The sequence below is a fragment of the Lissotriton helveticus genome, chromosome 7, assembly GCF_964261635.1.
Source record: "Lissotriton helveticus chromosome 7, aLisHel1.1, whole genome shotgun sequence".
Taxonomy (NCBI): domain Eukaryota; kingdom Metazoa; phylum Chordata; class Amphibia; order Caudata; family Salamandridae; genus Lissotriton; species Lissotriton helveticus.
In genome coordinates, this window is record NC_136068.1 from 720,547,315 (window position 1) to 720,574,379 (window position 27,065).

Below are 27,065 nucleotides of genomic sequence, written 5' to 3' on the forward strand. Positions count from 1 at the left end.
ACACGCACATACACCCAGGGCAAAGGGTAGGGTCAGAGATGGTAGTCACATCCTATAGTGATAACCACGGTATTTCATCGTTAAGGCCTATCACATCAGTTCTCAATTTAAAGACCCAGCATTGTTCTTTGCGGAACAAGAATTTGGATATATCAGTCAGGTGTGGTGGGGCCCATGGTTGTTCAAGGACAACCCAACGTAAATCAGTGTCCAAATGATGTTGATCTAGGAAGTGGTTGGTCAACTTAGTTGCTCGTTTTCCACATCTGATTGTGCTCTTGTGTTCTTGGATCCTAGTTTTTATCTTTCTGGTAGTCATTCCGACATACCGGAGATTACAAGGGCACCAGATCAGGTAGATGAGTCGCTCACTATTACAATTAGTATGTTTCATAATTTTCCATGGTCGTGGAGTGCCTATGTTGATCTCCATAGTTCTTTCAGTTCGGGGACAAACTGTACACATCCCGCAGGGGAAATGCCCCATCACTGGTGGAAGATTCCACAGCGCAGGTTGGGTAATCTTTGATTTGGTTTCTTTGGGCCGCGTATGTACCAATTTGTCTTTAATGTTGGCACTCCGTTTGTACGCGAACAAGGGAGGAGGAAGTTCATGCTCCGCTGTATTCAGTATTTTCCAGTGCTGTGTGATGCTTTTCTTGACTGAATTAGAAAAGCTCGAAAAAGTGTTCACAAACGTAAGTCTTGGATTCAATTCTTTCTTAGTTTTCTTCTCCAAGAGTGCCTCTGTTATTGTTGGCTGCTCGTTTTTTCGACCTACGAATTAGCTGTGCAGGATACTTTTTCATCAATAGCTCTTGTGACAATGCATCTGCATGTTTATTTTATTTCTCCATCAAAGTGCAATTGCGCCTTATTCAGAGAAATTGCCCAAAAGGCAGATTCTCACGAAGTGCTCGTGGATGATAACTCTGGAATGGGAGAAGTGAGTTACATGCAATCGTTTTTTTGTATAGTTCAGTTATTAAACCGTCATCTTTAGGCATTATCTCGACATCCAAGAAAGGAAGCCTGGTTTTGGAAAATTCCAGCGTGAATCGCAAGAAATCATTTTGGGCATTCAGCCACCCATGAAAGGATTTTAAAGAATCCTCGTCACCCCGCCAGATCACAAAAATATCATCGATGTACCTCTTCCAGGTACGTAGATGACTAAAGAACGGATTCCCAGGTGTTCGAACAGTTCCTTGTTCAAACTTATGAACGTACAAGTTAGCGAGGCTGGGGGCACCAACACTCCCCATTGATGTACCTGATATTTGAAGGTACAACCGTTCTTCAAACTTGAAAATGTTTTCTTTTAAGACCATGCGCGCACAGAAGATTACAAAGCTGATCGGTGTAATACTCTCCCAAGGAAGTGCTTCCAACATTGCTTTTATTGTTAATAGTGTTTCTTCTTGTGGAATGCACGTGTATAGAGATTCCACGTCAAAGGAAACCAACCAGTCCTGTTCAATATCGAATGGGATGTCCTGAATGCAACACAATAGATGTTTAGTATCCGGGATGAAGGTAGGCATATCCAATACCAAGGGATGTAAAAACACATCAACAAAAGTAGATAATGGTTTGAGTATTGACCAGATACCCGAGATGATGGGTCTGCCCGCCGTGGGACGTATGGTTTTATGTATTTTGGGTAATACATAGAAATACGGGATAGTCGGCGATGTTGCTACTAGATACAGGGCCTCATGAGCTGTGATCCACGTATTCTCCTTTTCCTCGTCCACCTTCTTTTTGATTTCAGTTTGTAAACGTAGTGAAGGGTCCAATTTCAGAAGTTTATAGGACCTCGAATCACCGAATTGCCCGAGACATTCATTTCTGTAGGAGTCCGTGTCCATCATCACTATGGCACCACCCTTGTCTGCAGGTTTGAGAACCACCTGTAGGTTATCGGCAAGTTGTTGTAAAGCAATTCTGTCCATCCTTGTAAGATTTTGGAATTGGCCTGTATTGGTTGTCGTGATCTTGTTAACGTCATGGATTACCGCCTCCTCAAATGCAATTATCTGCGCCGGGACCAAATGTGTCGGTGGATTAAATGTAGAAGGTGGTCGTAATCCAGTGTTGGTATCCTGTACCTCTATGTTGTCTTTGTTCTTGAAAAATGCATTAAGACGTATTTTCCTGAAAAAACCAGCTAGTTCTTGACGTGTCTGAAATGCATCACCCTTGTACGTAGGAACATATCCGAGCCCTTTCTCCAAAAGCTGTAACTCCGTGTCAGTCGGAGTATAGGAGCTTAAGTTGACGATCATTTGTTTCCGCTGCTCATTCCCGGTTGGACTGGTGATTGCGCCATGCTGCGTGTGGTGGTTGTCGCCACCGGTGTGTTCCATCTCACTCCTGATTGTGACGTTCTTCTTCCTCTTGGATGCGTTTGGTCATACCCTAAAAAAGGTTGTTGTGGCATCATGTTATTATATGGTTCATAGGGAAAGAACTGTTGTTGTGGGTGTGGTGGAGGAAGCCCGAATGGTGTAGGAGGCCACCATTGATTAGGTCCTTGATCGTAAAAGGTACCTCTCCTTGGACCTCGTCCCCTACCCCCTCTATTAGCTGGTCTGCCGGTTTGGCCACCGAATCTGGATGAGTCTGAATCACTTGAAGCATCTTCACTAGATGATGTAGAATAGTTTGACCCATATCTCCCTCCCTTATGATTGAGTTGTGGTGGGACATATTGATCACTTGTGTATGGGTAAACTTTCTCAAGTGCAAATTTATCCAAGTATTTTTAACTTTTTTGATCTTAGTTGCTAGGATAGAATCTATAAATTCTTTGTTGTTTTTGTTTGTTTCGTCTGCTTGTTTTTTATACACTGAAGTCACTAGTACCGACTTGATATTTGCTTCCTGTGTTTGAATCTCAACTAGGATCTGATCCGCAACCCTTTTTGCTGTTATGATTAGAATTAACCAATCTCTAGTGCATCTCCATGCAATTAGAGACCAGTCTTGTAAAAAAGATTTATCGTCTAGAAAAAGGCGTGGGGCGTTAGTCACAATTAGGCCTGATGGAGCACAATTGGCCCTAAAATATTCAGTCATTATTAGCCCATGTATTTGGGTTCTTGAGTGTGATCGTTTAAGGATCAAAAGTTTAGACCATTCATCATTTTGTGTGAGCATTGTAGTAGGAGTAGTATCTAAAATACTAGGAGTGTCCAAAATCTCACGTGCCATATCCTCGTCAAATGTCAGTCCTAATCTGTCGGCCATGATGTGGGCCTGCCTATCAATACCAACTAAATGAACCTAAGCCTTGCGAGACCACCACATGGAGGAAGGTCGAAAAAACGAGCAGCCAACAGTAACAGAGAGGCACTCTTGGAGAAGAAAACTAAGAAATAATTGAATCCAAGACTTACGTTTGTGAACACCTTTTCGAACATTTCTAATTCAGTCAAGAAAAGCATCACACAGCACTGGAAAATACTGAATACAGTGGAGCATGAACTTCCTCCTCCCTTGTTCGCGTACAAACGGAGTGCCAACATTAAAGACAAATTGGTACATACGCGGCCCAAAGAAACCAAATCCAAGATTACCCAACCTGCGCTGTGGAATCTTCCACCAGTGATGGGGCATTTTCCCTGCGGGACGTGTACAGTTTGTCCCCAAACTGAAAGAACTATGGAGATCAACATAGGCACTCCACGACCATGGAAAATTATGAAACATACTAATTGTAATAGTGAGCGACTCATCTACCTGATCTGGTGCCCTTGTAATCTCCGGTAGGTCGGAATGACTACCAGAAAGATAAAAACTAGGATCCAAGAACACAAGAGCACAATCAGATGTGGAAAACGAGCAACTAAGTTGACCAACCACTTCCTAGATCAACATCATTTGGACACTGATTTACGTTGGGTTGTCCTTGAACAACCATGGGCCCCACCACACCTGACTGATATATCCAAATTCTTGTTCCGCAAAGAACAACGCTGGGTCTTTAAATTGAGAACTGATGTGATAGGCCTTAACGATGAAATACCGTGGTTATCACTATAGGACATGACTACCATCTCTGACCCTACCCTTTGCCCTGGGTGTATGTGCGCTATAATTCTAAGCATTTGGGGTCACTGCAGGGTAGGCATAATCAGCACTTGGCCACATCCAGTAAGGACAAACAAATGACGCATGTAAGATAAACTGCCCCTGCATTTAGGGAGAACATTCAGCTACCAGGATAATAAAGTGCGGTACACTATAACCCAATTTTTTGTTGCCAATCATCTACTCGCCAACACTGCTTTACTTGGTCTTTATGAACGGTGACATAATGACCCGTGCACAGTCCGACCAGCGACAGTACTGAAATTCGAAGTTAGCTATGGGGAAGTATTTGTGTATCACACATTCATCTAATCCAACTGATTGCGACTTCTCGCTGGAGCATGATGATTTGTGAGAATTCGTTGTCTTGATACATCCGCTTTACAGAGACACTAGTCTCTGGTGAGAGCGTTTCCGAATTTAACCTAACACGGCAGATTAACTCATGTTCACAAAGGAGACACTACTCTTTATTATGAGGGTTGCGACTTTTGTGTGTTTTTAACATCGGACGTAATTCACTCCATACACAAGACATACAGGAGCCTTTTTGTCTTGGTGTTACGGTGAACACTCGTTAATTACTAAGGGCGTGTTAGTAAAACTGACATTGAAGCATGCATAACAACACGTGTAGTGTTCGTAGCTCGCGCATGCACATCGCGAATGTTAAGCACAGGGTTCAGTGTGTTTATTGACGCATGCGCGGTCGCGCTTGAATTACCATCAGGCATTCTTAGGCCAACTGAGGCGCAAAAAGACCCACATCTCCCGCGCTCGTTCTATTGGTATAAAGAGGCTTAACCTGTTCCTGGTCGGTACCTCCCGGGGCGAGCTCTCGTGTGACCGAGGTACCGACGGACAGGTAAGCCGCAGAGCGCTTTTCTGATCTAGCGCTTTTTTCGCTTTTTTGATCTAGTCCTTTACTCTGACTCTGGTTCTGATCTTAGAAAGTAAAGAGGGCTGGCAATTTCTTGAAAATCTGAATATTCTAACTGCCTAGATGTCCTTAATGAGATAGTGTGGATGTTGAATACAGTTTTAAAATGGCGTGAGTATTACTGCTATACCAAATTGTTACCAATGCAGTATGCTCTATATTTTAGCATGAATAGCTTAACATTGCACAAGGTATAAACCAATTACCTGCGGTGTGTCTAGATACCGGCTGGTGTTTTTAGACTCCTTGCATTGACCTACACATGTTGATGGTGCTTAATGAATTTTAGACAAAAATACAGACAAAAAAGATATATACATCTGTGCTTTATATTTCACGAATGATTTAGTAAAAAAATGTTTGGTGTTTTTTTCCCGTAGTGCGGGACCTCCTTCCTGAGCAGCCTGCCAGGTTGAGGTGAGGCAGGGCTATCCTACTTAGGAGGATAAGTCCTAGTACTTCTGTGACTACTTAAAGCGCACATAGGCTACTGATATAGTTACAATACACGTATCATTAGTCAGCATGTCATTGATGTCCAGACTGTTTGGTTGCTCTCTCGTTTCCTCTACTCTTCTTCTTTTTCTTTAAATTACAGATACCTGGTGTATTCCTTGATAAGAAGATACAGGAATACTGGTTTTGTATACATTTCTTCTTATTATTATTTTTTCACAATTGTAGCAGCAGCAATACTACTAGAACTGGTCCTGAAGAAAGCCAACGATACAGGGATCTGATCATTGGGCTGAAACATGTTGACCTTAATGTGACAGTGGTTTTAAATCCATACCACTGTGTTGCCTTACGTTTTAAATCTGCCAGGTAGAGCACAAAAATAAAACTGATGTTAGTGCATCTATCCTAGACAGTTTTAACTTCACTCATTTTTTCACACAGCGCTGCAAACCTCACGACACCCACCATTCTCTCGTATGGGAATTAGTATCCATCCTTCCCTTTGCAACTAAACATCTCTGAGCTCCTTCATAACTAACACGAAGTCACAGCTCCCACTGTTGACTAGGATTTATTCACTGGTAAGGAGGACCCATATGATGAAGCATGTCACCTTCAGGTGAGTGAGGGTTCTAATCCTTAAGGGATGATTCCCCTTTCCCCTTACTGATTGACACCTTTTAGGTTATCGAGAGGACACCACTTTAGTACATCAATGGTTATATTAATGCTTTAGACAAGACTCGAGGTGATTTGTGTTTAAGTCTTCCGGATACAACCAAATATTGGCTTGTATCCCTCCTCTGGGCAGTCGTACAGCTCTGACGACGAGCTGAATGAAGTAAATGGCACATGAATTATTTTATGCTACCCGCCTAGTTCCTCCTCGAGCCAGTCAAACGCATAAGTGACAGGCTAGAGGCAACATATAATCCTTTAAAAGCAACTATTATATTAAAAAATGCAATTTCCAACTCTCATTTAGTAATTAGAGTGTGCTTACTCGTGTACCATTTGAAGTGGTTTTAAACAAGTCATATTTGGCCGCAGTGCGCAGAACGAACCACAATTGACTCTCCATATATGTGAAAAAGGCTGCTTTATTGAAGACAGGTGCACCTTACAAAAGCTAATCCTTGGCCTGTGCCTCACAAAACTATAACTAACTATACAAAATTCATCTATGCATCCTCCTCCCCCCACCCCTAAGGTTTCCCCAAACACAATTGCAATTTATTTAACAGACCCCAACTTGATCAATAACTTTTGCCCCTTTAAAACCTTGTAACCTCTTCTCAACCTGTCTAAAGATCTATTGCCTCGATCAATAACTGTTAACCCTTTAAAAACCCTGTAACCTCTTCTTTACCTATCTAAAGCTCTATCCACTAAGTATATCCTATCCTAACCTCATTACCTGCTTGTCCCCAACCATAAAATGAATCCGTAAAACTGGCCCAAACTAGCTAACTGATGCCACACCTGCTTCAAGCGACAACCAAAATACATATTTCCCCCATGATGCACCTGACCCCAATGAAAAAGGCCAGAAAATGTTAATACCAGCAAACAGGACCCCCCGCCCTTTTAAAATGGGTGGGTGGGCGGGACAAAACCTTTCTCTGAGCTTTCGAGAACGGTCGCTGTGTCACCTTCCAAAATGGTGACACGGCTCCCATAACGGCTGATTAAGTTCCCCCCTGCCCGGAGCCCAAAGAGAGCCCAAAAGAAGCCCAATTGGTCCCGGACCGCATCATCCGGCCCAAAAACCCTGGGGGTGCGAGCCTCCCTGCCAGTCGGCCGACCCCCCAAAGCCCCATTAATATGCTTTGATATGTATTATTTTGTTCTGATGCTGCGTTTATCCATGAATTATGTGAGCCATTTAATCATTCAATACTAGGGTCTCAGTAGGCAAAAACGCCGGGAAGCCTCTGTGCCCCACCTCATAAACAACTTCCTCTCCACATCACACTCGAAGAGTGCCAGAAAGTAGTTCTTTTAAAGCTTAACTTATCAGTAGTGTACGATGCAACGTGCCAAGTGATTTAACCGTAAAAGTGAAAAGCAATGGACAGGGGTGTTGAAAGCAGCCTTGGAATGGACCTGCTCCTTCCCCGGCACTAGTCAACGCTAACAGGTGTAGCTTGACCTGCAGCTTGTCAAAATGAAGTACTTTTTCATATCAACCGAAGAGTTAAGATTGATTGTTAGTGCATGCTATCAACCTCTTTCGGTTTATATTTTAATCAGCTGCATACTGTGTTCATTCAAGTAACTTGTCAAAATCTGAGAGGTCACTGGTCACGTTCTACCCATCCATTAGTATAATCCAGATTTTCTTACGTACTCTTCTTCTTTCAAATGAGGTTGTATGCTTTGTTCAAGCCTTGTATATTGCCTAAAACCTACACCCTAGCTCATTGAGGCCTCGTTGTAGCCTCAGATTAATTTTGCAGACCTTCATATGTAAGTAACACGTTCTAGGTTTCTCAGTTAAGTTGAAGAGATTTGGGAACCTTACCCCTGAAAAATGATTGTGAATATCTCTGTGCCCATGGTAATAAATAACTTTTTTCCGGCAGTATCCCAGCAGACAAAGTGAGATGTTCTCACTGATGACACGGTCTCCCGAATGTTTTTCAATCTGTCTGGTAACCTCTCCCTTCGGCAGGCTGCAGTTATACCCAGTAAGACTCTTCCTGTTTCCTATACTTAGGGGCTCGGTGTATCCGGCATTGTATGGGAACAGCCAGCACCTGTCTTATTTTCATTCATACTATCCTGCGTTTGGTTTCATCTGTCAGCATCTGAGAATCACTTTCTGTTAATCGGGCCAGCAATTCATTAGCCGGAGATCCGCCTCGTGCTAGTCCTTAGAGGAGCCTCAAGCAGGTTTTTTAATCAAAAACTTCCCAGGGACGAAATGAAGAAGTCTCCTCGAAAGACCTGATGACACACTGCGAGTTATGAGTCTTCGGTTAATCATGCAACTTCAGTCATAGCAGCAGAGCATTCTATGATGACGTCAGTGGGTCTTCCGCTAAGGCTGGTGCTAGAATGTTCCACGAAAGCAAGCTTTCACCGAGCATAGGCCGTTATTAGCGTGACGATATCGCTAAACACATGCAAAGGTAAAGAGCGCAAAATTGCAAAGTATTAACAATAAATAAAGCGTTTGTGTGGTTTAAAAAGGGAATGTTAACCACTTATTATTTTAGCTGGTGTTGACCCGGTGCATTTATCCTCTGACCCAGTTCACGTATTGAAGAAAAAGTCCGCCTTAGTTTCTACACATCTCTTGGGGTTTGAGTCTCTTGGTAGCAGGAAGAGGGGGAATGAGCAGTTTCGACGTTCAGCACAGTAACGCACTTGGCCACTAGGTGGCACCCAACCATTTCATTTTGAGCGAGGGACTTGCGCTTATTTAATGCTGAACGCCTACTCTTCAGTTTAATTTGGAAGCTCTTTCTGTTCGCCTTTTACCCTCATTTCCGCGACTCGCGATGCCAAAAGGTAGTTAGTTAAACATGGGCAACACTGCCCATCTCTTACTGGACATCAACCAGAAGTGTGCCACGCATTTTCCGCCGGTGAGCTGAACGAGTGTGCAAATTACATCTACATCTAAGATTTTACCTCACCTGTGTTCCCCCCACTTCTGTTTTTTTTTTTTTTTTTGTACGCAATCTCTCCCCAGCAATGTAACCACACCAGTGCCTGTGGTACCACCTCCTCCCCAGGACAATGCACTCGAGTTCCTCAGTCCACCGTGCAGCGAACGTCGGCTGGTCGGGTGACGTCAAGAAGGAGAGACTTTGTTAGGTCAGGCATGGGTGGAGGAGTTTGGGTCCTGCTTGAAGCCACCTTTCAACTACCTATGGGGGCGTTAGCAAACCAAGAACTGTTTGAATGCCTGACCTCTCGGCTCTATTTTGCTATTTTAAACTGTTTCCTGCATTGAAAATTACATTTTTGAAGTACTTTTAAAATGTTTTCCAACAGCTTTAAGCTCAGTTGTCCGGGTAACCGAGTTTTCCTTGCAGTCGCTTGATGCTCAGTTGCCTGGGTAACGCAGCTTTCACAGCAAACAACGCCCTCAGATTCTGGGCCCCATACCAATGAGCTTGTAAGACGCTTTCCACCATCATGGTCAACTTTTTACTGGCGGTTTCATCAATGCCTTGCAAAGTTGCACAGCACACTCCCTTCGCATGCAGCGTGGCATTTTTTTCTCTTCTGTTTGGGATTTGCAGATGAATTTATATAGCGCTTTATACCCACTATGATGTGCCTAAGCACTTTCAGTGGACGAGATGCTTGGTACTGTGTACATTTTGGGCCATGAGTGAGTCTTGATAGGGGTGAATATGGAATTTATAATTATCTGTCCAGTCGGTTTAAAGCATAGTATTTTACTTTGTAAAACCATGCACACAACTGGAGGCAGTAGGTGCGAATGTAATTCAGTACCCCGTGACCTCCCTTTTGTGCACAAAATGTTTCTATGAGAATTTCGGACGTTTATTGCGCATTGTCCTGGTGGAGGCGATGTTAATTCAATTGGAGCACCCACAACCCTGGCGTGTATTGAAGGTGGTCTGGGCAATGCCACTCTAGGGTTAAAGGTGACAAGATCTCATCGCTTACTACCTCCCTATTATAGCTGGGAGGATCAGCAGACACGAAGAAAGGCTAGGGAATGAAGGAGGGAGCTGGTAACGTTGTGGCAAGAGACATAAGTAACGGGATTTCCTATCGATGTAGGTACCTGCTTCTTTCCAACCTTACTAATATACTGCAGGGTCCCCCCAGAAGCCAGCAGAGGAAGTTTAGCCAGTATCAGCGTGGGCGGTGACAGAGGGGGTCTCACAGAGCTGCAGATCTGCATACACATACGGTGCCACCGGGTGTCAAACCAAATCAGTGCCCGGCCAATTGCCGCTATGACACACTGAACACCGGGTAAGCTGGAACCCCTTTGACAGAGCAGGGTTTTCTCGCTCATTTGTGCAAGCTGTCCAAAGATGCAACCCATTGCGGTTCCTGAAGCAGCACCTAAAGCCCCTTTTCCCAAGGATGCTGCATCAGCAGCCATTTTGTATTTGGGGGGTGGGATGCAGGTAGTGGATTCTGAGGCTATGCTTGAAATCAAACTATAGTGAGCCACCCAGCCACTACCATACATTGTATTCACTTGCACGCGGAGGGCCGGGCGCGGACTAAAGGTTTAAATAAACGTTGTGAAGCCGCGCAAAGCTATTGCACGTACCGTGACTGAGTGTCTTGCCTCATCTGTGCCTGCCTGGTCTATGGGGTCTCAAGTGAGGCTCGTTCATGAGGAGTCACCAACACCATACAAACCCACATTCTCTGGTCCCACTCCCTATAATTCTTCTTAGTTAATGACTCACCCTGTCATCTTCACCAGCGCCCGCCTCCCCAAGGCCACTCATTCTCCTCATACAGGAAATTGGTTTTAAAGGTTGGCAGGCCTGCACCTGGACTACTTTCTATGTAACATGTGAGTCTAGGTTTGCCTGTCCAGGTCTCTAGCCACTTGGGACTATTCAGCCAGTCCGCAGGAAGCACAGCTGTGATACTGGCCTATTTGTGACAAATAAGAATTCCCCATATTGTGGTCCTGTTTCCTAGGATCCATTTTAGAAATCTAAAATATCAGAACTAGGTTTAAACTGCGGATGTATCATTCTACGGTATTTGATCACAAAATGCAAAGCTGTACATATTTGAAGCAATAATGACAGACTGGTAATGCAGAAATAATGATAACCGCATTAGACAGCTACCTGTTCTATATTCTCTCTCTATACATATATTTATATCAGAGGAGGAGGGGAGAGACCAACCCAAAGGTGTTTAGTTTTCAGCTTTACTGGAAGTTTACTCCCCACATCCCTTTTATGTAGATTATTCTTAGTCTCAGTTTGGCTTAGTGTCGAAAGTGCTGCTCTTGAAATACAAAAAATAGGTCTGCCACCTGCCCTTGTTTTGACTGAAAGGTCTGTATTTCTATTGTTAGAATTTCTCTTTTTAGCTCTGTTTGTTTTTCTCTTTCCTCCCGCGGGTCTTCAGACTGAGATTTTTAAGTGTTTTAACAATAAGGAAATTTGTAAAGCGCCTGGTTATGCCATCTCGGCGTGTCCCCGCGCTGAGTGAGAGGGAAAGCAGAGGAGTGGATGGCCAGCAGATCGAGACTAGGCAGTGAACAGATATGTTTTAAGCAGTTTCCTAAAATTAGGTTCTGAACTTTCTAGCCTGAGAGATAAAGGAAGTTTATTCCAGTTCTGTGCTGCCAGAAAGCGGAACGAGCGACCACCCATTTTCGCCTTCTTTATCTTTAGAATCACCAGCTGACCGGTCCCACAGGATTTTAGGGACCTTCCTGGCACATACCTGGTGACCAAATTTCTCAGATATGACCGGGCCGCATTCTGAAGGATACGAATACAAGTAAGTAGTGTCTTAAACATCACTCTTTTCTTGACAGGAAGCCAATGCAGAAACTCAAGGGCTGGCTTTGACGCCGCTCTTCTGGGCAGCATCAGAGCCAGCCATGTGGTCGCGTTCTGAAGAACCTGTAACCTCCCCAGGCTCTTGGCTGAGGCTCCCAGATAGAGTAAATTACCGTAGTCAAGACGGGATGTAATGAGAGCATGTATCATCGTCTTTCTGGCACCCAAAGGCAGGATATCCAATGTTTTCCGTAAAGTTTTTTAGACTCCAAAACATGTTTTGACCTGTGAAACAGAAACAGGAACACTCTAGGAACGACATCACATGGAGGGCCAGCGGTAATGTATCCTGCCGTACAGTTATCTTGGGAAGGGAGCATATTTCAGAATACAGAGCAGGGCACACGTCCTAAAAAAAGTAGAGGGACGCTGTCACCAGAAGTGATGTCACAACAGGAAGTGACGTCACGAAAGGTGGCTCGCACCATCGGGCTCATTGCCTCCCCTCCTCACCCATTAGATGTGATTGCATCTGAGGAGTCCGCGCGTGAGCAGCGTGCTGTGGGCTCCGAGCTTCTCGTCCCAGAGAGGCCAAAGAGAGAAGTCCAGTTGTTTGGCAGGGGGGACAGCGTCCACCTGGTAAAATAGGTGGGGGGACGCCGTCTTGTGGTACCCCGACTCGAGCCCTGATACAGAGGGAGCCCAGCCGGACACTGTCACTCAAACCCGCGTATCTCCAGAACTAGAAAGGCTTCAAGAGAAATATAGCGAGGAGAAATCAAGATTACATCCGTAGGCGCTATTCACATGCAGTTGGGGCTAGCCTGGTCTTACTAGCTCCATGTCATCAAAAACATCATGTTTCCAGTCCTGGATATTTTGGGCATATACACATAGGTGTGTGAATAAGCACACTGCAACGGTGCGAGTCACTATCTTGCAGGTTTTAAGTGTGGATTTTGCATTATCAAACAGTGGCAATTTGTTAACCTTTATTTTCATTCCCTGGTGGTTCTTCTGTTAAGTGGTGTAGGACTTGAGTATAGCTGAAATTCCACCCACACGTTCGTTTTTTTGGTTTATTTAGTGAGCCATTGTGCATTGAGAAGTAAATTGGTTATCCTGATGGTATTGTCTCCCTGCCAGTGGTTTAATGCTGTCCTGGAGTTTCTTGGTTAAGCCATTCTGTCAGGATCTCTCGCACCCATCCTCACCGTGAACGGAGCAGATGCACCCAATGGTGGTCCTCTCTACTGAATAAAAACTACCTTGAGGGTTCCTTTTTAAATACGAGACGCTGCAATGGGGTCCATTCAGAGCTCCATTCCTCTTCTTAATCTTACCTTTTGGGCGAAGTGAACATCTTAAATCTGCCATGATACAGAAGCTGCCCTCTGTCCCCCGTAAGACCTGCAGTTTTTGAATGTCACTGAAGTTGAAGGTCACTCTACCAAAATCTGCTAAATGTCAGGGTGCCACTCTGTGCCACACGGTGTTGGCTCTCTTCACAAGGCCTATCAGTGCAGGGACATTAGTATGTGGTGAACCATAAGGGGAGCTCAAAAGCTCATTTGTGGAAGCTCTGTACAGCTGACGTCCATTACATATTTTGGAGTCTCCCAAAACATGGGGCGACACCGCTCATACCTTTGTGCTTTTAGCAGGACAATTGTGGCTGCTCATGCAGTGCTGGAGCTCCTAATCGCTGCCCCGCTATGGCCTGGTTCCATCCATGGCCCCTCCTCTCCCATAAGCTCAGATGATGGAAATACTTCAAAGTTTGACAGGTCTGGATGTCTTAAGAACAGGGAAGCCTACATCGCTGTGATTATCATTACATGGTCACATGTTGAAGGAGTTGCATGACAATGAAAGCCTTTGAATGCGCCTACCTTATTTTGTTATGGGATATGTTGAAGGAAGTAAACACTGTTGGATACGGATTGCCTTGCAAGGCTACATCTATGCAGGTAGACATTAGTGAGAGTGAAGCGACGTCCATCTAGCCGCATTTTTAAATGAATGAATGCAAAATAGTTTTGTGTCTTTTCTGTTTTTGTCAAATCGTGTATTGCTGTATGAAGACACTTTCGGGTAATTGCACGATATACAAAATAAATTTACATCACCTTACAAGAGAGTTTTGTGTTTAGCATGTGATTCCTATTCCCCACACACAAAAATCAATTGAATTTGGCCATACTTCTGAAGTAGGGTGACCAACCGTCCGTAAATTTCACGGACAGTCCGTAATTTCGGCCGTCTGTCCGTTGTCCGTGAAGGATTCTTTAACGGACGCCATTTGTCCGTCATTTTAACAGGGCACCGGTTGCCCCACCCTAACGCCGGCACAGCTTGCACCCACCTCCCTTCTTCACACCGATGCTGCGCCAAAGCTCCTCAGATACTCAGCAGCATTGGAGAGGCACAGCGGGATGGCAACCCTCACACCTCCAGCCCTTGATGACCTGTTAAGAGGTGCTTCGAAGGTGACTGAGAGGGAGGGGCTGCAGGTTCAGGAGCAGCGACATCTATTCACATGCAAACAGCCCTGAATGCATCATGTCTCTGCTATTTAGAGGGAGGCTCACACATTCCGGGGCAGATTTATAAAGGCTTTGCGCCGCCGGTGCGTCATTTTTAACATGGGAAAAAGTGATGCACCGGCGGAGCAAGGCCTTCATAAATCTGCCCCTCCATTTCTACCCAGGGCACAACATCCTAGACTCGGCCAGATTACACACCTGATTACACAGAGGCAGCATGTGCTTCTCTTCACCCAGCTTAATTACTGTCACTAAATTGTAAGCAAACCTCGGTTCTTCAAACATGCAGTCTATAATGTAATACAATAAAGAAATGGCACAATCGCACCCACACTGATTAACAAAGTATGGAGGACAATCAGTTAAATCAGTTTTCTTAGAGTATCTCCTGTAACTACTGTACATCACAGTGGGGGATTGCATTTTGGACAGAGAGCCTGTCTTCTCGTTGTCTTGTGCAGGAGGGGGCGAGGAGCCCAAGATGATACTAGAATACTGCATGCCCACCCCTGTGCCCACCCTGGTGGATCCTGTTCCCTCTCCCGTGATGGCTCCTGCCCTCCCCTCAGTGATGGCTCCAGTCCACCCCCCGCCTGTGATGGCTCCTGTCCCCCCATGTTGTGGCTCCAGTTCACCCCCGCCTGTGATGGCTCTAGTCCCCCCCCTATGGTGGATCCTGTCTCCGCCCTGGGTGGCTTCTGTCCCAGTCCTGGAACGGCCCCTGCAGCGAGGGTGAAGTTCTTGATGGGCCTCTTCTCAAAAGGGCTCAGCTCAAAATGAATATGAAAAGGTGGGCGAGTAAGTAAGTGCAGGGATGGGTGAATGGCTGGATGAATTAGTGAAAGGGTGAATGGATGAATGAAAGATTGAATACATGGATAATGAGAGAGGATGGATGGATTGATGAGTGAGGGGAAGGATAGAGAGAAAATGTAAATAGCTGGATGTATGGGAGGAAGGGTAGCTGGATGATGGATGAGGGGAAAGATGGATGAGGGGAAGGATGATGGATGAGGAGAAGGATGGATGGATGGAGGGGAAGGATGGATGGATGAGGGGAAGGATAAATGGATGGGATGGATGGATGGATGGATGGGTGAGGGGAAGGATGGATGATGGATGAAAGGAAGGATGGATGAGGGGAAGGATGGATGGTAGAGGGGAAGGATGGATGGATGAGGGGATGGATGGATTAGGGGAAGGAAGGATGGATGGATGAGGGGAAGGATGGATGGATGAGGGGAAGGATGGATGGATGGATGAGGGGATGGATGGATGAGGGGAGGGATGGAGGGGAAGGATGGATGGATGGATGGATGAGGGGAAGGATGGATGATGAGGGGAAGGATGTATGGATGGATGAGGGGAAGGATGTATGGATGGATGAGGGGAAGGATGTATGGATGGAAGAGGGGAAGGATGGATGGATGAGGGGATGGATGGATGGATGGATGAGGGGATGGATGGAGGGGAAGGATGGATGGGTGGGTGGATGGATGGATAAGTGGGTGGATGATGGGTGGGTGAAAGGATGGATCAGTGGATTGGATGGTGGGTGGGTGAAAGGATGGATGAGTGGGTGGGTGGATGGTGGGTGGGTGGATGGTTGGGTGGATGATGGGTGGGTAGGTGGATGAGTGAAATGATGGATGGATTGATGGATTGATAAGTGCAAGGGTGAATGACTGGACATATGAGTGAAAGGGTGGATGTAAGGATGGATGAGGGAGTGAAAGGGAGGGTAGATGGACAAAAGTATGAATAGATGTGTGAAGGAGTGAAATGATAGATGGATGAATGATGGGGTCAATGGGTGGATTCATGAGTGGATGAGTAGATGGATGATGGGTGGGTGGATGGATGGATGGAAGGAAGGATGGCTAAGTGAAAGGGTCAATGGAGAGAGAAAGGGAGGATGGATGGATGGATGACTAAAAGAGTGGATGGGTGGAAGGATTAGTAAGTGAAAGGATGGCTGGATTGGTGAAAGGGTAAATGGCTGAATGGATGAGTGAATGGATGGATGGGATGAAGAGTGGATGGATAAGTGTACAGATGGATAGGGTGAAAGGGTGGATGGATGGATGGATAATGGAGGATGAGTGAAAGGATGGATGAGGGAAAGGATAGATGGAAGGATACATGATGGATAGGTTTGCAAATGGTTGAATATGTTTGGAAATGGCTAGGCTTACTTGTATACTATTGCGCGACCTCTGATGTGTCTGTAAAACGTACCTATTGTCCAGAAGTTTTGTCCTGAATTTGTGTCCTGAATTTTGACCCTTTGTCCTGAATTTTTACACTCATCGTCCTGAATTTGCACCAATGCCAGTTGGTCACCCTATTCTGAAGTGATCCTCCTGGATGATCGGTTTGCCCACCCGCATATCAGTGTGTTTTTTAGGTTAATTCAATTTTCTCCCACCTGCGCTCTATTCTATTCCCTCCTCGCTGCACAGCAACCTGCACCCTCACAATTAAGTTGACTGACAAGTATACATTTCCTAATTTCTTTTCTGAAGTTTAATGCATAATTTTGGTTGCGTTATATGCCGGTATATGTGCTTCCTTTTTAGGTTGAGCCTACTACACAGTGCATGCGCTGTCTGTTGCGAGGCATATTGTGGCATACCAAGAATATAGAAGGGCATGGAGCCCACCATTGCTTACCATTGACTGGCTTTCCTTGTCACCCTAATTTGCCTGTTTCGTATTCGTGTATCAGCTTGTCAATCTTGGGTTTGTCCCTCCCATGCAGGATTGCTTACAATGTCTCAGATTGGCTGGCTTTGTGACTTCCACTGCGTGCTTTTCAGGCACTACTTTTTTTTTCTTTTGTGTTCAGTATTCCATTAGAGTGCATGTGTTTTGTGCAGTCTTTCATGTATGTTTCTCCCCCTATACTCCGTGTTGCTCTGCTGCCTGACTGCTTCCCTCCTTTGTGCTTGCCTGTATGCTTCCCCGCACTATTTTACTCCACCCATATCAACAGTGTTGCTTCTCCTTGATCCCTGAGTTGCTTTTCCTCTTGCCCTACCCCTTTGCTTTCTTGTTCTGCCACCCCGTTACTTTTGCTTCCCCTTCAGCCCTCCCACTGTTGCTTTCACGTGCCCTCCTGTGTTGCTTCAGCAATCCCCCATCCTTCCCATGTAAGTTTGGCCTTGGGTCCTCACCCATGTTACTTTGCTGTCCCCTCCCCATCAGAACTTGTGTTGCCTCTGCTCCACCCAGACCTTCTGCTTAAAAACAAAATACTTTTGCTTGTTTTTTTTCTCTTTACTTACTGATTGAACACAGAGCTTCGCTAATGCTTGTTTTTCTTTTTTCCTTCAATGGGAAAAAACCCTTGTGAATGCCCCATTCTCCTTTGTTCCTTTCTATTTCTATTTTTAGGTCTCAGCTCCTATCAATTTCGGCTGTCTGTTGGGTAACAAGCCTATTATCCAACATAGAGTTACAGTGGGCATTGTATCTGCCCTTCACTGACTTTAGCTATCTCAGTTGCTTGATTCTGATTCCATTGCATTTCTCCCGTTGCTTGTATTTTCTCACCTGAGGATCATTTTTAACTCATTGTTCGGATGTAATGACCTTGCATTCCAGTTCATAAGGGTCTATTTTGCCTCCCTATATGTGTACATCCCTACTCCCCCCTTCTGCGTTGAACCCATGCTCTCTTTAAAATGCGTTAGCACTACCAGTGCCTGCTCGTGTCATTTTGTAGGTGCACCCATGCATTACGAATTTTGCATCTGCCAACATGCATGCACCTACAAAATGACATCAATGCCATTTTTTAAAGCTTTGACTCTAGACACGCACGCGCTATCTTAAAGAGACATGTTGGATATACTTTGTGAGCTTCAGTCAGACCATAAGCTTCCAATTTGTTGGCCCCATTGTTGCTCTCCTAATCTTTCTCTTCATTTGTCCATGGCATGCATGCGTCATGCCTCTTGCTGTGTATAGCCTTCCCTGAGAGCAGGGACCAATTACTATATCAATCCATTGGTCACCATTTTACCATCTATTTTAGGAACTACTATGTTTTTGTTGAGCCCTTAACTCAAGCGCTCCTGTTTTCAGTCACTTGGAGCTCCAACTACACTGTAAATCTTGTTTTTAAAGCGTTCAGAATAGATGCTTTCAGATCTCACTATAACAGGTGGGAAGGGGAAAAGACTGACGTTCTCCTGCTCTCCTTCCAGTTCCTGTGAGACACATTTTAAGCTTCAGGAGAACGCCTTCTCCTTCTTTCATCTGATTAGCATTTAGGTTTGTTGAATGTTTGCTGATTCCGGGGTTTGGGGGCTTTTATTATGCCTAAAGCTGTGGCACATGCGAGAATAGGGACTAGTTCTCTTCCTCCGTTTTGACCCCCGACATTTGCAAAATCTGGTTTCTTTGAGCAGAAAAATAAAGGAATATGGAGAAGAGCAGCGAGCATCAACATCTCTGGTGAGTTGCTTGATAATCAAAAATAACTTTTCGCTCCTCTGCCCTCTCCGAGAAGCCGTACAACCCCTCTTGAAGGAACCTCATCTGTTTTTTGTTTTACCACAATGCTTCAAATCCAAAACAGTAGTCCTTTTCCTTGCCCTGCTTTAAGTTAATGGGCAAGCATTAAATAAGTTTGCATCTTTTTTTAGGGGTGCTTGTGTTTTCCTGATGTTGCCGCAATCCCTCCCAACTCTCCATTTCTTGTTGCTGCCGTCGCTCCCGACAAGTTGCTTGTTGACCCGTCTTGTTGCTTGTTTGTTCAGTTTTTTTTTAGAAAAGCTCACACACACAAATCACCAGCCCTCTTCTCCACCCACACTCCTGAGTCTTTGTAACATGATACAGAAGGCTTACCTGGTGTCTGGGGAGCTTGCAACTTGGGCAGCTCCATTATGGAGGGCAGGCACCCCCATCTCTAGCCCCCACCTGGGTAAGTGCTAAACAAAGAAGGTCTGGTGGTAAACTATTTCAAACCTTATATTGGGGAGAGTGTACTGCAGATAATGTGCAAAGTCAAATCTGCAACAGGCGTATGCAGAGACTGGCTCATCTTCCATCCTGATTAAAGTACGTTTCTGCCTAGTCTGTACATTTAGCACTGCATTACTGCATCATTACTGCATCATTCTTCACAGCAGGCTACTTTACCGGGCCGAGCCCTCGAGAAAGTCTGGAGAAGGGAACCAACACCGGACAACAGGACCACCCTCAAGCTTGCCACCCGGAAGCACCACCAACTGATCCGCGCCACCAAGAAAACTGCATTCAAGGACCGGCTGGACAACAACGCACACAACTGCAAGGAACTCTTCAACATCGTGAAAGAGCTCTCCAACCCCAACGCCGTAAACAACGACATCACCCCATCGCAAGACCTCTGCAACTCCCTCGCCTCCTACTTCCACAACAAGATCGCGGACATACACAACAGCTTCAGCATTCAACCATCGCACACAACGACCGCAGCCACGCCGCCCACCACCACCCTCCGCGCCTGGACTCCGATCAGCACCGATGACACCATCCGCATGATGAACTCCATCCACTCCGGATCTCCAACCGACCCCTGCCCTCACCACGTCTTCAACAAGGCCGACACCGTCATCGCACCCCACCTGCGAGACATCATCAACACCTCCTTCGACACCGCCACCTTCCCGGAGAGCTGGAAGCACGCCGAACTCAGCGCTCTACTAAAGAAACCAACAGCGGACCCCACCGAACTCAAGAATTACCGCCCCATCTCGCTCCTCCCGTTTCCAGCCAAAGTCATCGAGAAGACCGTCAACAAACAGCTGGCCGCCTTCCTCGAGACGAATGGATCCCTCGACCCCTCACAGTCTGGCTTCCGAGCCAACCACAGCACCGAGACCGCCCTCATCGCTGCCACCGATGACATCCGAGCCCTGATGGACAACGGAGAAACAGCGGCCCTCATCCTCCTAGACCTCTCCGCGGCATTCGACACTGTCTGCCACCGCACCCTAGTGCAGCGCCTCAGCAACGTCGGAATTCAGGAGAAGGCACTGGAATGGATCGTCTCCTTCCTCGACGGAAGAACACAGAGAGTCCGTCTACCACCGTACAAGTCAGAGGCCACCGAAGTCATCTGCGGTGTCCCTCAAGGATCCTCGCTGAGCCCCACCCTCTTCAACGTCTACATGAGCCCCCTCGCGCCCATCGCACGCCAACACAACCTGAACATCATCTCCTACGCCGATGACACCCAGCTGATCCTCTCCCTGACCAACGACCCCGCCGCTGCCAGAGCCAACCTTCACGAAGGGATGAAAGATGTAGCCGAGTGGATGACGACCAGCCGCCTGAAACTGAACTCAGACAAGACGGAAGTCCTCATCCTGGGCTCCTCACCCTCCGCCTGGGACGACTCCTGGTGGCCCCCCGCCCTGGGCACCGCACCCACTCCGACAGACCACGCACGCAACCTGGGCTTCATCCTGGACTCCTCCCTCTCCATGACCAGACAAGTCAACGCCGTCTCCTCGTCATGCTTTAACATCCTGCGCATGCTACGGAAGATCTTCCGGTGGATCCCCATCGAGACCAGGAAGACGGTCACCCAGGCCCTCGTAACCAGCCGACTGGACTACGGCAACGCCCTCTACGCCGGAACCACCGCCAAGCTCCAGAAGAGACTCCAGCGGATCCAGAACGCCTCAGCCAGCCTCATCCTCGACATCCCCCGACGCAGCCACATCTCCGGACATCTGAGAGACCTGCACTGGCTCCCCGTCAACAAAAGGATCACCTTCCGTCTCCTCACCCACGCACACAAAGCCCTACACGATCAAGGCCCGAGCTACCTCAACAACCGCATCAACTTCTACGCTCCCAAACGCCACCTCCGATCAGCCAGCCACGCCCTCGCCGCCGTCCCCCGCATCCGAAGAACGACAACAGGAGGAAGGTCCTTCTCCCACCTGGCCGCCAAGACCTGGAACTCCCGACCGACCGACCTGCGCCTGACCCAAGACCACCTCTCCTTCAGGAAGAAGCTCAAGACCTGGCTGTTCGAGCAGTAGCAGCACCCCCCCCCCCCCAAGCGCCTTGAGACCCTCCGGGTAGGTAGTGCGCTCTATAAATGTCCTTGATTGATTGATTGATTTACGTGCGGCAAGATTCACAGGTGACAGAAATTCCTTTTAGACGTATTTATTTATGTGTGGCGCTCAACTAAAGCCAGGCTTGTATCCTGGAGTTATATTCCCTGTGTTATTGCAACAGGCTTAAATGGTGCATAACAGAGTGGAGGTGTCCTGCTCATGAATACGGAAGGAAGGTATGGTTACCCTATAAGATAAAAACAACAGTGACCCACAAAACACCATGTAGTAAGAAGACGAAATACATTTAATAAAGGATCCTTGAATTTGAATCTAGACATGCAATGATCTCTGCATTTTAATGATTGTTGGCCGCAGTACTTCTAGCCAGTCGGCTAGCTCAGTGGGTTGAGTGCCTGCAGCAGGCATGTGTCTGTGTAATATGGAAGTGGCAAGTATGAATTGCATTTACACAGATGGTACCTCCTGTTCTTGAGAGGTGAACAAAAACAGTATCAAGGTTTTACCAGGTAATTTTGGTATCACTTGTTAAAGGGAATTGTCACATTGTGCGTTGTTTTGCTTTTTATAAAATGGTAAATTTAATTTGGGATGCCTTGTTCATGTACAAAGGCATAACGCCATATCAGCTGCGGGCTCTTGGGTGCCGCATCTTCCTGGGTCACACTTACAATCTGGCCATGCATTTCTGAAACATATTGACATTGGCAAAGCCAATAGCTCTTGCATTGCAGAGACGGATTGGCTTTGCCAATGCTTGTTTTAATTTCCCAAGACAAAAATTGATTGGTTAAAAATGAGAAAAGTAATGCAAAGGTGTTATGTTTTTTAAGTGGGGGACTGGCAGCAATTTGCCCATTAATACATAAAAATGAGGATGTGTGTTGAGGGGAAACTGAGAAGCGAATGGAAGGGGGGATTAAACTAAAAATAAAGGTATGTGTGTGGTAGGAAGGGAAAAAAGAGCTACACATGTGGAGAAGCACTTAAGAGTGAGAAAAACACAATGATGAGGGGAGAATCATATGAGGGAGAGAGCAACGCTGGAGTATGTTGGAAAGAGAAGCATAAGTGTGAGATAGAGCAACAGAAAGGTTTTGGAGTAAAGGGATGAGAAACATGTGAGGGAGACGGCTGGAAAGCACATGCACTCTCTTGAAGTGCTTAAACAAAAAGGGAGAAACAAATCACTTAAAGTGAGCGGTGGAAGGACAGAAGCCAGTCAATCAGAAAGGTTGGTAAAACGACTTGACTCCCAGGGAGGAAAAACATAAAATAGACAAGGAAAGCCATTGAATAAGAAGCAAGCAAAATGAGAATGACAATAAAGCTAAACAATGGTGATCAAGGGGAGGGCTGTAAGTCTATAAGTTTTTGGGAAGTGCAATAGGTCTTTTTCAACCAGGCAGCTCGAGCTGTCTGGTAGGCAATGCCTAAAAAAATTTGCAAATCTTATAGGTGTCATCGGTGGAGACCTATTAGTTTTGCCAATGTTACTTATTTTACGGTGGTTAGCCTCATACTGATGTTAAAGTCACACATACAATGTATGCTCACCATGCTCTTCATACCACAATACAGCACCTTCTAGAAAATAGTTTTTTAGGCACTGTAGAGAATGGGGGGTGGTTTCTTGGGAACCGCATGCTGTAAAACATTTTGTCGCATACCGGATGTCTTTGTTTTTTTTTTTAAACTTGTCTTGTGCACCCCACCATAATTTCATTTTATGTAAATTGATTTCAGTGGATGATTGAGATTGGTTAATAGTCATAACCCACTTGTTTGCTTGCCAGAGCTCTATACCCTTTTAAGGGGTTTTAGAACGAGGAACATGTGTATGTATCTGGGGTTCAGGCTCTTTATCCTGAACACCTCTGCTGCGGAATCTAATCCATGCACTGTCTTATTTTGCCTAGTATCCCACACCCTTGGAGAAGCACGTCACTGCAATAAAGACCGTGGAGGAAAAAACAGGTAAGGGCTGAGACATCGTAGATCTAGTCCATCTTATTGAATTTTGCAGGAAAGAGAGCTTTGGTGGTGATTTTCTTTGAATAATGATCTCCGGAACACACGAATCTGAGGGGAAAAATCTTGCATTCTTAGTAATTAATTGTGCATCGGGTGTGGATTTAGGGGTGTCTGTCACAAATAGGTCACTGATTATCCCGTACAGGACAGTAGGGTGAACAAAAGCAGCCTCTAGTGGCGAGGTACTTCAGTGTGAACCAGAGACTTTAGGTCCTGAAGAAGGCCACTGACCCGTAGGCATTTTGAAGACGGCCAAAACATGTTGACATTAATATAGGATAATAGAGTGATTAGTATCCTTTGTTATCATCCACTTTTGATTAAAATCCTTTCATGACATCCAATAAAAAATTGATTTGTGATAGCTCTAGATAGTTTTACCAGTATGTGTATTATATCTCTGGTTGGATTGTGTGGGATGTAAACTCTATAAATAAGAAATAAATACAAACCTGCTCCAATTTACAGTGGCAGAGCACACCTTGGACTCGATTGGGTCCACGGTGTGGGAATTCTTATGATAAACCTTGCCACATCTGGGTGAGGGCCTTGAATTTCTCAGGGATAACGCTGTCTGAGGGAAATGGAAAGGAAACTATAAATAGTCGTATCTTTTCTATGTGTATTTGAATTTTTGTAATTACATTTTCAAATAGAATGTGTATTTCATGATAATTGGAGGTAATATTAAATTCACTAGGTAAGGTGTACTATGATTCCTACTACTAAAATTTGGCGTCCAATTAAGATGAATATTTTGATCCGAGAGTCAGAAATCGTGATGCAGAATAAGGAGAAAGGAAACAGCAGCACAAGTGAGAACTGTCTACTTATGTTTTAATGGCCCCAATGGGCAGTTCATGGAGGAAATAAAGTTTAAAGTCAGTCCCCCGCCCTGCATTATTTTTAGGCTTCATTTTCAAGATCAGAGGCTTTAAAAATACAAGTAGTACCGAAGAGATGGTAACGTTTTTGCCTGTTTTTACATTACAAAACAACCCTCTGGGGTTCTATTGTTTCTAACACACCTAACGCCAACCTAGAGATAGTTTGGATGTCTCAGCCCAGGTTTTGCCTGCCACACTAAGATGTAGACAGTGGAGACCTTCAGGCTCTGACCATTGAGTGAGAAGGCTCTACTGCATCCGGCCAGCTCAAGACCTGGGGCCAGATGTATCATTAGGAATTGTGATTTCCAAAGTGTGATTCCTATTGAATTGCAGTTAGGAAATCTCAAGTCCTAATGTATGGCATTTTTATTTTCAAAATAGCGATTGGTAGCGTGTCGCAAATTGACATACCTCATGAATATTAATGAGGTAGGTTGCAGTTTGGGGACTACTTTCCCAATACAAAACATGCTTTGTTTGTTTAAAATCTTACTCTTTAATTTTTGAAGGAGCCACCAGCTCGTCAAACACTGCATTGCGACCCTTGCTCCTCATTGTAGTGTTCTGAACCCTGTGCTTGCACTGCTCACTGACGCTACCTTAGAGAATGGCTTTCTCAACCATTGCAAGATGATTGCCAATGTGCCACATGGGCAGCCAACCCGCAAGTCATTTTGTAAAATGTTATCCTGAAAATACCATAAAAATATCCACCTGTTCCGGAGCATATGAACTCATGCATTTGTTCAGATGAGCGGCATATGTAAATTATTTTGTAATAAAGTTTTACAAACATTTCAAGATCATTGGAGCAAATTTTTTTTAATTAATTCCCTCTGCAACTAAAGCAAATATCAAATTTTCTTCAGGAAATTGCTAAAAGCACATTCGTTCTGTTAAAGATACAGGTGGCTCTGATCAAAACAGGGAACCTTTCTTAATAGCACGTTAAAACGAATCAAATAGATTTACATAACAAAAAGCATGAATAGGCCAGTACATCTGTAGCCAATGCCAGGCCTTTTGTGAAAGCCAATGCTTGTTAGTTTGTGTCCTTCATGGGTGATATAATCCATTTAGTCTATAAAGTATCTGCTGTCAGGAATTGTGTAAACTTCACCGCAACAGTCAAAGAATAATTTCACTGTGCCTGGGCTTACCATAGGAATTATTGACCGACTGTTTTCGGAATTAAAGAGGTTTTGATGGAAGAAGGGATTTGCGAGCTCTTGTAAATTGATGCCTTGGACCATCTTTGCTCTTCTTTTGTTAGTCTGAAAAGGGAATGGGGACATAGAACAAAGACTCCAGAATCTATTCTAGTAATTCACGTGTCTGCCTTTTAAGAAAATGTTTTATCCACTGATTCCTAGTTGTAAATCTACTGCCCTCCTTGTACAGAACTCTGAAATAATGTAATAAGTGTTTAAATGAAATGGTCTTGTGCACGCCCTTTGACTCACTAGCATGAGTCTCAATGTCATGTTGCAGACCTATGCCATTCTGTTTCACTTTGGTGGGATGCCTTGCTGTAATAATGCAGTTTGATAGCTCTGGAAGAAAAGAAATGCGGGCTTAAATTTCAAGTGACGGTCACTCCCACATTACAGCATATAAGGGCCCACATAATGCCCTCATAATGAGTGTCCTAATGTTATGGGCAGTAGTACCACTGGAATCGCACAAATAGCCCTATATAAGATGAGGAATAACAGTGTATATGCAGTGAATCCCTCAAGTCAACCCGAAATTCTGGGCATTTTTAAATATGATGAGTGGATTTATTCACAGTAAAATATGCACGATTAGTGTACCAGGAAAACTGGGTGCAGGAACCAGGCACCACTTACATTTTTGCACACTTTCAGTCATATTTGAATTACTGGGCTCCTTGGAATGAGGGATTTACAGTTTCCTGGAAATGGGGACATTCCTTGGAAGGTTTGAAAAGTACCTTTAAAACAAAAACTTTTTTTTACCGTTTTACAGCTGAATTTAAAGGGATCGTTTTATGTTTTTACCCAGGCAGAATTGCCCTAGTAAAATTTGTAATGCTGTCAGATTCAGGACCATTCCCAGGGAGAAGAGACACAGGCCAATGAGGACCAACTTAAGATTTGAGTGTATAAACGGCTGACAATTTAAATGGTATGTACATATGTAATTGATGGAGCAGTGGACCTTAAAATGTAATCTCAGTCAAGTTGTCAAAGATTTTTCCCCATTGGTCGTATGGACCTTTGTTAGCTGACGTGAAGCATTGAAAGGTAGGAAAAAACACTTCTAACTTTTGAAGCCAATGTAACTCCACAATAAGGAACAGGAATCACCAAATATAGTAAAAAGGTTTTATTTTAGAATAACGATCAATCCAGTATATATGGAAACCAAAAATAAGTTTAGTAAATGCAGCAATGAAATCGGGAAACTGAAATAGCTCCATAAGTTAGGGCGCGATAGAATGATATAACAAATTGCGATAATAAATTTAGTTGGAGAAGTTAGCAAGGATTTTCCTAAAATGTAGCAGCATATAA

At 44.9% G+C, this 27,065-nt stretch overlaps 1 protein-coding gene across 1 annotated transcript in view; it reads left to right on the plus strand.

Annotated features, from left to right (window-relative positions):
* The window catches only part of PRELID2 (PRELI domain containing 2), a 243,520-nt gene that overhangs the window by 52,174 nt on the left and 164,281 nt on the right, over positions 1-27,065 (plus strand). The window contains exon 2 of the mRNA XM_078653051.1: positions 23,524-23,581. Coding sequence (XP_078509177.1) covers positions 23,524-23,581 — 58 coding nt within the window. The remainder of the gene's footprint in view (positions 1-23,523; positions 23,582-27,065) is intronic.